The 14,880-nt window shown below is 32.8% G+C and overlaps 1 protein-coding gene across 4 annotated transcripts in view; it reads right to left on the reverse strand.

Moving 5' to 3' along the window:
• TPR (translocated promoter region, nuclear basket protein) overlaps window positions 1-14,880 on the reverse strand; it is a 59,153-nt gene that overhangs the window by 37,102 nt on the left and 7,171 nt on the right. For all 4 annotated transcript variants that reach the window (XM_074322244.2, XM_019738042.3, XM_019738043.3 and 1 more), the window contains exons 7-23: window positions 14,388-14,552; window positions 13,838-13,930; window positions 13,308-13,388; window positions 13,143-13,230; window positions 12,270-12,410; window positions 11,772-11,863; window positions 11,314-11,511; window positions 9,323-9,430; window positions 8,208-8,434; window positions 7,386-7,549; window positions 6,807-6,940; window positions 6,573-6,721; window positions 4,933-5,095; window positions 4,232-4,366; window positions 3,645-3,785; window positions 1,694-1,859; window positions 442-608 (exon numbers count right to left, since the gene is read on the reverse strand). In XM_074322244.2, the coding sequence (XP_074178345.2) occupies window positions 442-608; window positions 1,694-1,859; window positions 3,645-3,785; window positions 4,232-4,366; window positions 4,933-5,095; window positions 6,573-6,721; window positions 6,807-6,940; window positions 7,386-7,549; window positions 8,208-8,434; window positions 9,323-9,430; window positions 11,314-11,511; window positions 11,772-11,863; window positions 12,270-12,410; window positions 13,143-13,230; window positions 13,308-13,388; window positions 13,838-13,930; window positions 14,388-14,552 (2,412 nt within the window). The remainder of the gene's footprint in view (window positions 1-441; window positions 609-1,693; window positions 1,860-3,644; window positions 3,786-4,231; window positions 4,367-4,932; window positions 5,096-6,572; window positions 6,722-6,806; window positions 6,941-7,385; window positions 7,550-8,207; window positions 8,435-9,322; window positions 9,431-11,313; window positions 11,512-11,771; window positions 11,864-12,269; window positions 12,411-13,142; window positions 13,231-13,307; window positions 13,389-13,837; window positions 13,931-14,387; window positions 14,553-14,880) is intronic.

The following is a 14,880-nucleotide window of genomic DNA, read 5'->3' on the forward strand; positions in this document are numbered from 1 at the left end:
CCACAAATTCCAAACACTAGCCAAACGGTTATCTAAAGCCTTTCTATTTTGGCTGAGGGTTCCTACCACATGGAATAACTTTCTATCTCTATCCAAGTGATACTTTCTTTCAAGGCTGTGGACAAATGCCATCTCTTTTGTGAAGTCCTACATACTCAGGAGAGGAGACAAATAACCTTATCTACCTCCCACTCAGATCAACATTTGGTCTGTACCTTTCCTACAGTAATTACACCCTTCCTTGTTTTATGAATTATGTGGGTGGTTTTGGTTTTATCTGGCTTATGAGACCAAGCACTTTTGAAAGGTAAGCATAACAACCAGTGTAACTCGCTCTGGCTACAGAGCCTATCATACAGCAGGCTCCTAAGTAAAAAAAAACAAACAAACAAAAAAACAAGTTAATAAATGCCTTCAAATTGAATTCAAAATTGTATATACCTGTTTTTCCTTATTGAGGGATTCTTCTAAACTAGTAACCATTGCTCGATACTGTTCCACATTACTAGTGCTTGTTTTGAGTCTCTCCTTCAAATCGTTCACTTGCTCTTCTGTTTGCCTTAGTTGACTTAGAAGTTCATCCACATCTTCTTTGTTGTTAGGCTGACCTAAAAGATTTCACAGGTTTCTTAAAATTAGCATTTTAAATGATATTAGAGGTGATTGTTATCAAAGAGCTTGTGAAATTAGGATTAAGGCTCAAATGTAAAAGTACTTAACTATCTAGGAAGTATATTTTAATCCACGCTGAATAATGAAATAAAACAGCTATTTTTGTCGTATATTATTTCTTAAAAAAAAAAAATCAAGTATTTGAAATGTGCTATTACAAAAATTAAGGAAAGGGTATTTAAGAGAAGAATATAAAATATTTCTACTAAAGAGCTACTTGAAAGAATTATTAGATTCTTAATTTGTCATTTAAACACTGCTTAACTCTAAAACACCAAATCTTAAATTATTTAAGCCCAATTTTCATTCTAAAATCCATGGAAAGGAAAAAATTTCAGATTGAAAAGAATGTTTTCTTATCATATGATATCAATAAGAAAAGACTATTGGATAATCCTATGTCCACAATATATATCAGATATATATATATATATATATATATATATTTATATATACACACATACATGCACATATACATATACAATTATGTTATGCTTTTTATTTATCTTCTACTGAGAAATAAAACCATATAGAAAGATTATCTGAACACAAAGCCTTTACACTTGAAATGGTGCATACCCAAAGAAAAGCAAAATCTACCAAATTTTTTACGTGAGGCTGTCAATGAGCAAAGATTAGGAATACTGATCTAAAAGACACCAAGCAAATCAGTTATTTCTGTCAGGTGAGCCTTATCATTACAGATTTAACAAGAAATCTCATCACAAAGGGGAGCTTAGAATTCAAATATTAGCCCTCCTCAAAAGAAGTAATTTAAAAATATCAATATATAAATGGCTTCAACAATTAGAAAACTAAAAACATACCTTGGTTGGATGCCATGCAGAACTACTGTGAATTTCCAAGTCTGCAAATTTATTAACTAGGCTTATAAGTGAGCTTTACTGTATGAACAGTAAAGATTTTTCTTTTGCTAGTAGTATCCACAAAGGAAGGATATTTCTTTATAGGCTATGTTATAAACCTGAAGAAATACTTCATTATCAGTCTATTTATTTACCTTTACCAGTTCTCTGCGAGGACTGAGAAGCAAGCTGGACCTCCATATTACTAACATGCTGTTTCAATGTAGCAATTTCCTTTTGGGCATTTTTTAATAGCTCTTTTGTATTAAGATGAAGATTTGTCTCAGTATCCAGCTGTCTCTTCGTATCTAAAAGTTGAACCTATAAGAAAAAAATACATTAACCCTACAAACGCTATTTTTAGGTTCTTAAATAATTACAAGTTTAAGATATCTTTTTACAGAACTTTAAAACACTAGCCAATATAGAGTAATGTCAACCAGATTTACCTTCCCATCTGAAACCAAAACACAACCCTCCCCAAACAGACACGGATACAACACCTGAAACCATTTTACAATTGTGGGTTGACAGGAAATAAGAGGCGAGCCCTACAATTTCTCTAGCTTACTGATTTAAGTGCGTACAGGTTATGGGGGAGCATTTAAGATCTCGCTTCCCGGCATCTGTGATCAGTTTTGGCATAAAACTGAGCTTCACTATATGAACAGTAAAGTTTTCTGTTTTGCTTTTCTTTTGCTAGTGATAGGGTAGGTAGAAAGGTGGAAATGAGCAGAAGGAACCTGCCCTGTCAGGAGGCCCCTTGCAGCTGCTCCCACTTAGGTCACAGATACCCTGCTCTGCAGGATATCATAAACAAAGGTGGGCACAAAACAATTAGCTCAGCAGGATACATTATATCCTTAAAGCAAGAAGAAAAAATGCCAGTGAGGGATGGGAAAACATCCCCCTTATTAGAATATACATCCTGCTTCTCAGGGCCACTGTACGGGGCTCAGACAACCTTGGGAGCAAGAAGGGAGTAGGAGGCATGCCAGCTGGGAGAACGAGATACTAGAGAGGGAGAGGGGGAGACAATTCTACCCACAGAGATAAAAACCCTCACACAACATGAGGAGAGGCAGCTTCCCTCTCTTGGGTCAGCCTGCTGCATGTCTCAGTGTACTCGCTTTAACTTATAACTTCTTGCTGTCCTATGCTGCACAAACTCTGTCCCTTGATGGAATTCTTTCTTTCGAGACAAAAAGCTGAGGTACAACATCATTCCTGGTAACACTAGCATCCACAAAGAAAAGGTATTAGGTTGGTGCAAAAGTAATTGTGGTTTTCCCAATTGTTTTTAACCTTTTAAACCACAATTACTTTTGTACCAATCTAATATTTATTTATAGCACGTTACAAACGTAAAGAAATACTTTCTTATCAGTCTAATTATTTATTTATCTTTACCAGCTAACTGGTAAAGGTAAATAAATAAGCTCAAATTTATAATAAATAAATAAATAAATAAATAAATAAGCTCAAAGTTATAAAACATCTATCAGAGAGAAGAGAGCTGCACAGGTAAGAGCACCCTGGAGATTTGCAGAGGATTCCTCCTGAATAATCAGGAAACAGTGATCAGTGCATGCATATGAAATTACCCTAGACAGGGTCAAGAATCATCCAGAGACAGGAGTGAAGCGTGCCTGGCACTCAGAGTCAAGAATAATGCCTGTTCCTAGCAGCCAGACTGCAACACTCCTAAGCCGATGGTTACTGGGACCAGACCTGAGGAAGGTCTTGTCTCAATAACGGGGAATAATTAGTTGTAGGCTGAGTACTGCTTTGGCCCTGTCTAATAAATCATAAAAAGCAACAACGCTCAAGAGAGTCAAACTATTTTCAATTAACTTTACTGCATCACAGAACAAAGCTCACAACTTATAGGAATACAAAAATATCCAGTACTCAACAGGATAAAACTCACAATGTAGCACTCAATAAAAATTACTAGGTATACAAAGAGGCAAGAAAAACTTAAAAGAGTTTGTAAGAAGTCTCTTCAAAACCATGCTTCAACATGAGATGGTAGTGTGTCCATACACCAGCTTAATTTTCGAACATAAACAAACCTACAGAAATTCAGAACACTGACAGACTCACATCTAGATTTCTAGTAAGCGTATGCCTTTGTTCCACCTCATTTTCCAACTTCTTTTTTAGATGAGATATCTCATTGTCCAGTTTTTCTATCTGGCTAGTAAGCCTTTGTTTGGTTTCCGTTTCAGATCGCTCTAGTATTCCCTAAGATAAAGAAAAGATTTTTGATTATGCTTAAGAAAGTTCTCAAAAAATAAAATACAAAAATTAAAGGCTAGAGGGCATTACAGGTTTACAACCCAATTCTACATAAAAAAGATTTGTAACATTTACCAAGTAACTTATTTTGACATTCTACATATTAAAACATCTATTTAACAGGAAAGGAAACATTACAATAGTACCAAAATTTAATCTTGTAAACAATTAAACTATACAAGACTGTAAATGCAGATCTGAAGATTAAAACTGCCAATTTCACCAATTCAATCAGGTTTCTTTCAAATGTTTTATTTAGAATAGTGGCATGTCGTAAACCCCAAAATTCAATGATCATCACAAATATGATAAAAATGACAGATAAATTTTCTAATTAAGGAAATTTCTAATTAAATTTAAAGATGTTTTTATGTGTCTTTTTATTTGGTTACCTGAATTGTTTGCAGATTAGTTAGCAGCAAGTTTTGCCCTCTTTGTTCAGCTAACAGAGACTCTCTTTGTTGAGAAAGACGAACTTCTGACAATTTAAGCATTTCCTTTTCCTTTTTCAAATTTTCTGCTCTTACCTTCAGGGCAAATACAATTGAAAGAAAAATGGTGGAAAACAAAGTGTCAAATGTAATAATACAATTATAAAATTAAAACGATCCTTCATGACTAAACATTTCTTATTGCTCATAGAGAGTACATCTATTCATTATATAAAAAAATATAACTTAGTTTCATTTATTGAAATATGAAGCAAAAATTATTAGGAATACCAATAGATCAAAGAAAAAAAAATTGCAATAACCACAAATACATATGATTTCTTTGCTATAACAAATCAGACTTTAAAACAACAACAAAAAAACTACGTACAGTTGACCCTTGAACAACACGGGTTTGAAATGCATGGATTTACTTATCCTGGATCCACTTACATACACATTCGTAGATTAAGTGGACCTGTGCAGTTCAAACCCATGTTGTACAAGAGTCAACTCTACCTGGAAACCATGTAGTAATGACCTGTAATACACAAACCTCTCAAATATCTGTTACACCAACTAATAAAATCAAAGTAATAACTAAAAAACAAATGTCAAATGAAACTTGTAATGCAAGTTGGAAGAAAGAAAATTGGTCTCACTTCTGCAACGGCTAGCTTTTCGTTTGCTCCTCTCAAATCTTGCGTCATTGTATTGATGATCTGTTCCTGCTTCTGAGTTGTTGCGGTGAGTTTCTGATTTCTCTCATGTAGGGAGGTTATTTCTCGGCGATATCCTTCAACGTTATCTTGTAACATTTCATAACTTACATGAAAGCAAAATAATTCTATAAGCAACTGAAATACTATATCCAAATTAGTTCCTTAAGGAATTTCACAATAGCATAATTTTAAATGATTAAGACTATGAAAAGTAGCTTTTTATAATAATGTAACACCTTCATACTTTTTTCTAAACTCCCAAGTTGGCAGTTAATTCAAATTCTAAAATATATGGTGATGGAAGGAGAACTGACTCTGGGGTGGTGAACACACAATGGCATTTATAGATGCTGTGATACATAATTGTACTCCTGAAATCTATGTAATTTTACTAACAATTGTCACCCCAATAAATAAAAAAAATAAAAAAAATGCAAATTCTAAATAAGCACAGCATTTCATGTCGAATTAATTTTTAATCTTATTCATTTATAAGAATTTCAATCATATTCAAAATAATGCCAATACAATGTTCATACACCAGACACCCACCGTAACATAGTATGCAATTTAAGATATTTTTACACATGGTTAGTGCTGGATTTTTGCTAGTTCTTTTTCTGCTATAACTATTCATCTTATTTTCTTACGTGCTTGAAAGCTTAGAAAATGCCCGGCTAGAGCTATCAACATAAGGGAAAAAAGATGCTTTTATATGGGGTCTCAAACTTGGAATGTATAGAAATAACTTCCTGCCATATTCTGAAAACATAGTTTTAGCATGTAGCACAGCCATACCTCATTTTACTGAGCTTTGCAGTTACTGAATTTTTCATGAACATCAAGGCAAGACCTTTCACCAGCAAAAAGATTATGACCTAGTGAAGGCTCGGATGATGGTTAGCATGTTTAGCAATGAAGTATTTTTAATTAAGGTATGTGCATTTTTTAGACATAATGTTATTGCACATATAATACACTACAGTAGAGGGTAAGCATACGCACCAAAAAAATTCATGTGACTTGCTTTATTGCAATATTTCTTTTTTATTGCAGTGGTCTGGAACTGAACTAGCAGTATCTGAGGTATGCCTACATATATAAAAATAAATTTTGTCCTAACTAAGCTAACATGTGTTCAATGGGTCTAATAATAATTATGGAATGCAATTAACTATTATCCCTTTATAAGGGATCAAGAAAGTGAATTTACCCAAAATTATTTACTACTTACTTCTCTTCTACCTAGAATAGAAAAGGCTGAATGAAATTTGCTTATGTTCCGCTAATCCTCTGGTGCATTTATAAAATAATTAAGTCTTACAGAAACAGGTCTTTCAATCGCAGGAAGGAAAACTAGCAATATTCCTTATATGAACTTCAACTGTAAGTACCTGGACCCCATAGCAATGCCCAAGAGAATCATTAGTCAATATTAAAAATAACCCCCATAGCTTCTCATCTGAATTATGGCCTACAAAAAAGTAACACTGTTGCAATTTAACCCTTGAATTTAGTTCATTTGAATATTGAAGTATACCATTTAGACTTCAATAATTTTTGAACAAAAGAAAATTTACCGTTTAGAAGCAAAGTCGAGCTGGGTAGAAATTTTAGTGTTTTGTGATCGCAAATCTGTGACTTGATCCTGAAATTTCTCAAGCTGCTCATTTTGTATTTTTTCATTATCTGTCTTTTCTTTTTTGTAGTTTTCAAAAATTTCCTGCAACTAAATATTAGAGAAATTATTAGAAGATGACACTGTGTTCTCGAAAAACCTAACCCAACATAAAGGGTAAAGGTGTGATCTTTACCTGTTTAAGGGCAGCCTTGGCTTCTATCACCTCTGCTGACTCAATTATAGGTACTGGAGTAGGAGTGGAAACAGTCTGTGATGTATTTGAACGTTTTGGAGTTGACACAAGAGAAATATCCTCTAAGCTTGAAGCTTCAAAAACATAAAAAGAATGCTGTAACATTCTTTTGCAAATACATCATCACCATAATCAACAAGCTAGATTTAAATAAAATCGTAAGATTATAAAAATTACGAAACATACTAAATAACCTATTGATGATTTTTGCTATCGGATTACCTGTAGTTGCAGATTAAATGGTAAAAGAAAATATAATCAAAATAAGTATCATAATTCATTGATTCAAGGATACACACTTTTCAACAATGGTCAGCATTTCTTCTTTTTTAATAATACCTGAAATAATGGTGTGTTTTAGGATTTATGATCTGTTATTACTAATCATATATGAAGTCAAATTTGAAACTGTCATTGGAGTGAATACTGCTTATGTTGCAAAATCCATTCACCAATATACATTTCAGAAAATTTTCCAAAAATACTTGGACACTTTTAAGATAAGATATAAAAACCAACCTTGTAAAGGAATAACAACTCCTGTTGTTTGTGACAACAAAATACGGTACATATCACGCTGACGAACTATGGAATCAACAAGCTGCATCTGATGTTGTCGTGCCTCACGGAGTTGTTCCAGTTCAGTGAGCGCGTTCTCAAGTTTGAGCTGAAGCTCACTGATCCTGTGGGAAAAACCATCAGTCTATTTCACAGGACTGAGATTAAGAGGCAGTTATACTTTTTACTGTAAAATGACTAAGTCTTTTATCATTTACCATTAAGCATAATGTTTTCGTCTCTCTTATCCTTTCTTTTGTCTGCTGACATTTTAAGAACCACTTGTAAAACCATCACCATAATAGGACTCAGGCACTCACCACTGTCATCGGAAATATTTTTTGAAAAAATTAAACCAACTCCACCCAGTCCAAACTCCTGTCTTCTCACATTCACAGCCACTCCTCCTCTAGCACTGAACACATTTTTTGAAAAAAATTCTTTACTCTGCTTGAGTAATTAATTCCTCATATCTCCTCCATGAAGTCAGGCCTATTCCCTCAAGTCTAGGCTAGGTCCTCCACCTCTCTGCTCCTACCTCTAGGCTTTATCTATTATAGCACTAATCACACTGAATTAAAATCACCTACTTACTTATCCATCTTATTATCAAGCTCATCCACAAATTGAGGTCCCTGAGAGTAGAATTTTTTTTTTTTGGGGGGTATCGTTCAGTATTTATTTTCTCTTCTAAATCACTCTATTCCCAGTATATTCCCATTAGGGTGTACAGGAGACGTTTTCAATAAATGTTTGAAGAAACCAATGTAGTTAACAGCTTACTTAGATGAAGTTGTTTCTTGTTCTTCTCGTTCTCTGGTTTCTCCAAGTTCCCTAAGAGCCACTAAGAGACGTTGATTTTGCTGTTGAAGCTCTTCAATATTTCTGTAAGATACTAGATGCTGGGATATCACTTCAGATGAACTGCTTATATCAGCAGAGCTTACTTCCTCATCACGAATTACATGGTTACCCCTGGCTTCTTCAAGTTCCATCAAAAGCACTCTAATCTAAAAACAAAGTTTTAGTATGTTATCAAATAGTATTGGCTTTGATTCTGGAAATGTTCAGAAGAAAATGAAATTTTTGAAGTGAAAATACTACTTTATAAACACCATCAACTTCTATCAAATTATCTTACAAAAATATCAGGCATTACATTTTAGGTATTAAAACCTAAATAAAATTTTAATGGAAAAAATTATTTTTCATTTTTATAAAAGTGTGTAATGAAATCTGTTATGTTTAAAAGCAGCCCAATTATAATTCCAGAAGCATGGCTCAATTTTTGTAAAACGGACAATTAAAAAACACACAAAAATAGATACTCATTGTGTGTATGTGTCCTTATGTATGTATTGCATGATGGGGCAAGACAGCATGGAAAATAGACATTAATTTCATTCATGTGAAATTTTTATGTATTGTATGTAGACCCACAAACAAAAATTCGGATAAAATAAACAAAAACAGATCGAAATTTCCTGACTAATTCAATCAAAAAAGTGGCGGGTAATGCATATGGCATGCATTTATAGCAGTAAAAACAAAGAATGCTTACATATGTTTATATATGCTCACATTTGTACTTATAAGGAGAATGACGTGAAAGAATATACTCTGGGACTTGGCTGGGGGAAGAATTTTTATTTATCTTTGAATTATTTCATTTATTTCAACCAGTACTTATAATTTGAAAATTTATGGAACACTCAAAAAAAAAGAAAAAAAAGGAGGGAGCTATGAAGAAACAATGATTAGGATGCAATTCTGCTAGAGTAGTATTCCTAATTGATGAGAATTTCACACGTGGTAGTTCTCTTAGATACCTGCAGATTCAAACATTACTGGGCCATCAATTCAGGAAAAAAATAGGAAAGGAAACAAAAATTTCTAACCTGTTGTGAAAGATCTTTTATTTGTATTTCCATTCTCTGATTGTCTCTTTCAAGTACAGACGAATGTTTGTTGGCTTTATCAGTGGCCTCCTGCAAACGCTGAATCTCCTTTAAAATGCAAATTCAAGTGAAAATGCTGTTTCCTTCTAAGATCTATATAAATGAAGGAGTCACACGACTAACAAAAACATACAGTGCTCAATTACCATAGTAATCAACTTATAAATTAAAAACATTCTACATAATACAGTAGCCCCAAAGAAAAATTTCGTTACAAATATTTCTTTACATGTATTTCTTACTATCTCAAAGGTTGGTCATTATAATGCTCATCACTGTATTATCAAATGCTTTTGACAAAAAGCATATGACAAAACACAAAATCTCAAAAGTTTTGTTATTAAGACAAAAACAAAGGACTCCATTATAATGATAATCATTACACTGGTTATCTGGAAATAAACATCCAATCAGTAAAAAATTTTGGGTAAGTTACACAAGATTTGATTTTATAAAAAACACATTAGGAATTAATTCTAAAGAAGCAGTAGCCAATATGACAAGACTATTAAAAAAATATGATAGCATATGCAGTGCTTTGCAAAGTTTTCCATCACAGTATCATTAGGGATTCAGAGCCACAGTTTTAAGGAGTCTGATTAAGCACAAAATATCTTTGAAATCTTATGTTTTCTCTCATTCAAATTTTGCTTCTTAATGTGTTGTTTTGACATAAAAATGTTGTAAATACCATTCAAGTGAAAGATGGCTTGTATTTATCCTGGTGTTTCATGTATCTCTGAGTACACTGCCCTAAAGGTAATCATAAACCAATTTCAGTAGGGGCAAGTATATGACATAACGAAGCTGGTGAATATTCATGAACGATGGCAATGATACAAAATCTATTGTGTTCAAAATGGGAGTAAGATGCCAAGGAAGTTATTTGGTTATAAAACCCTGAAAAACTAACAAATGAGCACCACAGAAGCTAGACTGAAGGACACATAATGTACGTTATGAACATAAGATTCAGTTATAAAAAAAACATACAGAAATTATCTTTAAATCCTTTGGCAGTTATGGAAGAAAGTAGTAAGGGATTTTTTTTTACTGTACCTGTGCATTAGTGAAGAAGGAACAAAGAGGTTTTCTCCATATTGAAAAGCTGCTATTATCTGATTCTTATGCCCTAGTTCTACCTCACTATTCCCTTCAGACAACGAGCTCCTGGCAATATGCTCATTCTCAACGGTGAGAAACTCAAGAGGGTCTAATTAGACCCAGGGGACCTCTTTTCAAACCACACTAGGGAAAGGGGTGTCAAAAAGCCAATATTCTGTCAAGGCAAGACTACTAGGTATTATCTGATTCAGGAAGACACAATTATATATAATATACGTTGACTTAAACTGACATTTAAATTGTATTAGCAACAGCAACAAAAGTTTAAATTAAGGACACAATTTATTTATACAACCTTGAAAGGTAAAAGATATTTATGAACCTCCTCAGTATTTCAAATATGCAAAGAACAGTAACAAAATAACACTTATAAAGATCTGCCAAATTGTTAAATAGTATGAAAAAGTTCCTCCCTGTGATCAAAAAATATTATCATTTTTTAAGAGCATGTCAGAACTGCCCGACAAAGACCATGCTAAATTTAGGAGAGTTCTATTATAAAGAGAGATTGCTATGTTAATTTGAAGAGTGGCTACTTATCTGTTACAGAACCCTACAGAACACATCCCAAATGTCTTAAAAAATGTAAAGGCTCTCAAAATTTTAGCAAAATAAAGGTAGAACATTTTGTGATTATAGGTGTTTCATAATACAGTAATAAACTTTAAAATGTTTAATTACTGTATCTCTGAAAAAAGCATATTTAGCCTTTTCTGACTTCAATACTTTAGTACTAAGAAAACACTACGTAGTAAATAATTTCTCATACGTATTTTTCCCACAGCTAAGTTAGGAATGGAACCAACCTTCATAGCTTGTTCAAGCTTAACAGATAAACTCGCCACAGCTTTCTGTGCACGTTCATACTCCTCCCTCTGGCGTTTCAAAATTGGTGCTTTGGCTTCAACTTCTTTCACTATTTCATCTAAGTACTTATTAATTCTTTTGTTTTCTAGTTTCTCCAAAAGCAACTGATCCTGCGTTTCCACATAAGCATTATACAGCTGAAAGCAGAAGAGGAATAATTTTAAATGTAGGTATAACAACAGCAGTATATAGTCCATCTTCATAATAAACATTCATTAGCACTTAAACAAGATAGAAATATTTACTGTTACATATAACCAGGAACCAATAAAGCCTTTCCAAAAATGACATATTAATCATCAGATGATTTTAAGAATAGTTTTTCTAGGGATTAAGTTTCAGAGAGATGTGAACACTTTTGCTGGGGGAAAATAACAATATTTAACACCACTCTTACCTCAGTTAACTTCATGCCAGGTTTCACTATCTTAGCTACGGCTGCTGCAGTAGGAGACATGGCTGCAAGCTCTTCTTCAGATAATATGGCTCCTGTGCCAACACATAGACATCTGGTATATTTTTGTAAAATTTCAAACGAAAGCCACTAATATATTTTTCAAATAAAAAGTGACACCTACTGTACGTTACGTATAAATTCCCATGAAGATTTTAAAACTATGACATCAAAGAGTCATATAACACAACCCAATTCTAAAAATCATGAAGTAATTACAGTTCTGGAAACTGACACACAATTACATGTGATCGAATCCGACAATACAGTAAAGATACATAAAGTACTAATTTTAAAGTAAAAATAAATTCTAATGCTGTTAACTTGATGGAATTTCCTACATCACAACATGTCAGAGAAATACTACGAGTAATATTAAGAGAACTATGTAGAAAAGTTCTAGTATTACAAGCCACTTAATAAGCATCTACTTATCCATACCTTTACGTTTTGTGGCAGAAAGCAGGTCATTTGCATTCTCTAATTCCTTCTCCAGTTTCCCTATTTTATCAAGCATTTCTTTTTCCATTTGTTCTTTCGATTCTTCCACCTCTAGAAGATGATCTTGTATTGCTTTATTTGCTAAAAACATTTTTAAAGACAGAATATTCAAATATATAAGTAAAATCGTGGAGCTTATAAAATGTAACAGTCATTTTTCCCTTCAGCAGACAATATTCAATTCTAGAGAGACTGTCGTTGACTTATTACCTGCTGAAATTATAATTCCTGAAATGTCCTGATCTGGTCAATCTATTTCTACCTTTGGTGTCCTCCTATCCGTGGGAAAAATAAGGAAACTCAAACTGTAAAAGAAGTACCTCTAAGTATCTCTTTGGTTTTAATCTGAACTTTAGTCTAGAACATAGGACATGACTGAAAAAGATCATACATAAAAAACTTACATTTCAAAAAAAGTAAGAATATAAGAAAAATCAAAGACTTTAAAATACAGTATTTATAACTTTAAAAGTGAGGCTTATGTATGGGTTAAGGTAATACCAACCTATAAACCCTTATATACTTATCAAAGTAAATGTTTTAAAAATGGAAGAAAAATTTTCTATTAGAAATCAGAATATACATAAGGTTATTAGCTGAAAGATATAGAAAAACAATAGCTATCTATATTTTCAAATGTAGTATTTGCTGAAAAGATAATTTAAAATTTCTTAATCCAAGGATCTTTTTTCTGTACCAAAGTTTGTCCCTAATCAAGTTAATCTGACTTCCAAATCCAACCTTCTACACTAAAGTAAAGAAAAAGGTATCTTCTATCTGAAAACAAAAGTCTTCTCATATTTGAAAAGTTACCTTCTCCAGCTTCTTTCAAAAGTTTGTGTAGTTCGTCCACTGCTCGGGTCAGTTCATTGCTCTTTGCCTCTGAGTCATCAGCAGCACTCTAAAATTTAATCTTAAAGTTACCCAATATCCAATAATGTAACATTGGGAAACGAAAATGTGTAGCAGGGTACCTACCTTGTATAGGTTAGAGAGTTTTATGTGAGCATTTAATTCATTGTGAAATTTCTCTTCCATACTGGCCTGCTGCTCCTTTGCCTGAAACAAAACAAAACAAAACAAAACAACCCAATTATAGCTATCTCGTTTGAACTGAATTTATAAAGCTTATCGAACGCCAAGATAAAAATATTTATATTTTATCCAGTTTTATATAGTAAAGAGATAAAACTAAAACACTAAAAATTAGAATGAGTTTTTGTGATGAAGATGAACTACCTTAAAAATAGCAATTATATTTTTTATCTTAAAATGGAATACTTAAATATTAAAATTGACCATACTCAGTTTTACACATTACTTTGGTTATAGCGTGTAACTGTTACATCTGATTCTACCTATTTTAGTCTAGCTACATCATAGGGAAATGTCCTACCTATTTCATGGTGCCAGGACCAGTTCAAAACATGAAATAATTTTACAAAGTAATAACTTCATAAGTGCTCTAATATTTTTGTAAAAGAGATATTTTAAAGTGGTTACAATACCTCTTTCAGTTTGGTCAACAGATCCTCTACATGCTTTTGAAGATTCTCATTTGACGTTTTCAAGCCATTCATCTGTTCTTCCAGTCTTGAAACCTAGAAACAAAAAGTAGGGTTAGGTGGGGGGAGAATGATGTATTAACTGAAATTAATTTGATATGAAGTTTAGCTGCCAAATAACAGCAAAATAATCCCCCACACCCAAAAAAGCATTTTACAAGAAAATGTGTATATTTAAGAAAATGAAAAATAGCTCACGAAAAAACATTTTTGGCTTTAACTCACAAAAACTTACCACCACGTCTTAAACAAGTCTTAAGAAAGATTATCATAAGACAATAGTAGTTCCAAAATTCATCACAGAATATCTTAAATTCTTTATTTAAATGAAATTGGTTAATTTCCCAGGCCAAATGTTTATGAATTATGTCCTCCATATTTGACCCTTAATCTTTCAATATATTTACTTTGACACACCACTGAATACATTTTTAATAAACTGGAGCACAAGTAAGTTTATAACCAATACAAAGATACAATTTTATTAATGTACCTCCTCTTTCTTGTTTTCAAGGTTACATTTAAGCTCTAGAATCTCATTTCCTTTTTCTCTGCCAAGAGCCAGAAGTTCATCAGTTTTGGATTTCAACTCTGTATTCAGCCATGTATTCTGATTATGTAACAATTCCTTTTCTTGCTCCAAACGTTTTTCCCGATACTAAAGGAATCCAAAAAAATAACATTAATAGTGAAAGACAATATATAGTTCTTCAAAAGATTTTGTCTGCATCTAACAAACACAAGCAGAATTTTATTTTACAACAGAAATAAATATCTGCAAGGATTCTTAACAGGAAACACAATCAGATAAGAACTACAAGAACTTAAATATCACACAAGCAAAGCAGTTCAATTAAAATTGTCTTGATACTTCTTAATTCCCTGACCTTCAGAAAAAACAAACTACAGCTTTTAATTATTTTATAGATAACATTTAGTGAGTCTTAAGCAAAAACTGTGTTTGGTGCATTAAGAATTGTTACTTG

Source organism: Rhinolophus sinicus, chromosome 11 (assembly GCF_057876585.1).
Source record: "Rhinolophus sinicus isolate RSI-liver-muscle chromosome 11, RSI-T2T, whole genome shotgun sequence".
Lineage (NCBI taxonomy): Eukaryota > Metazoa > Chordata > Mammalia > Chiroptera > Rhinolophidae > Rhinolophus > Rhinolophus sinicus.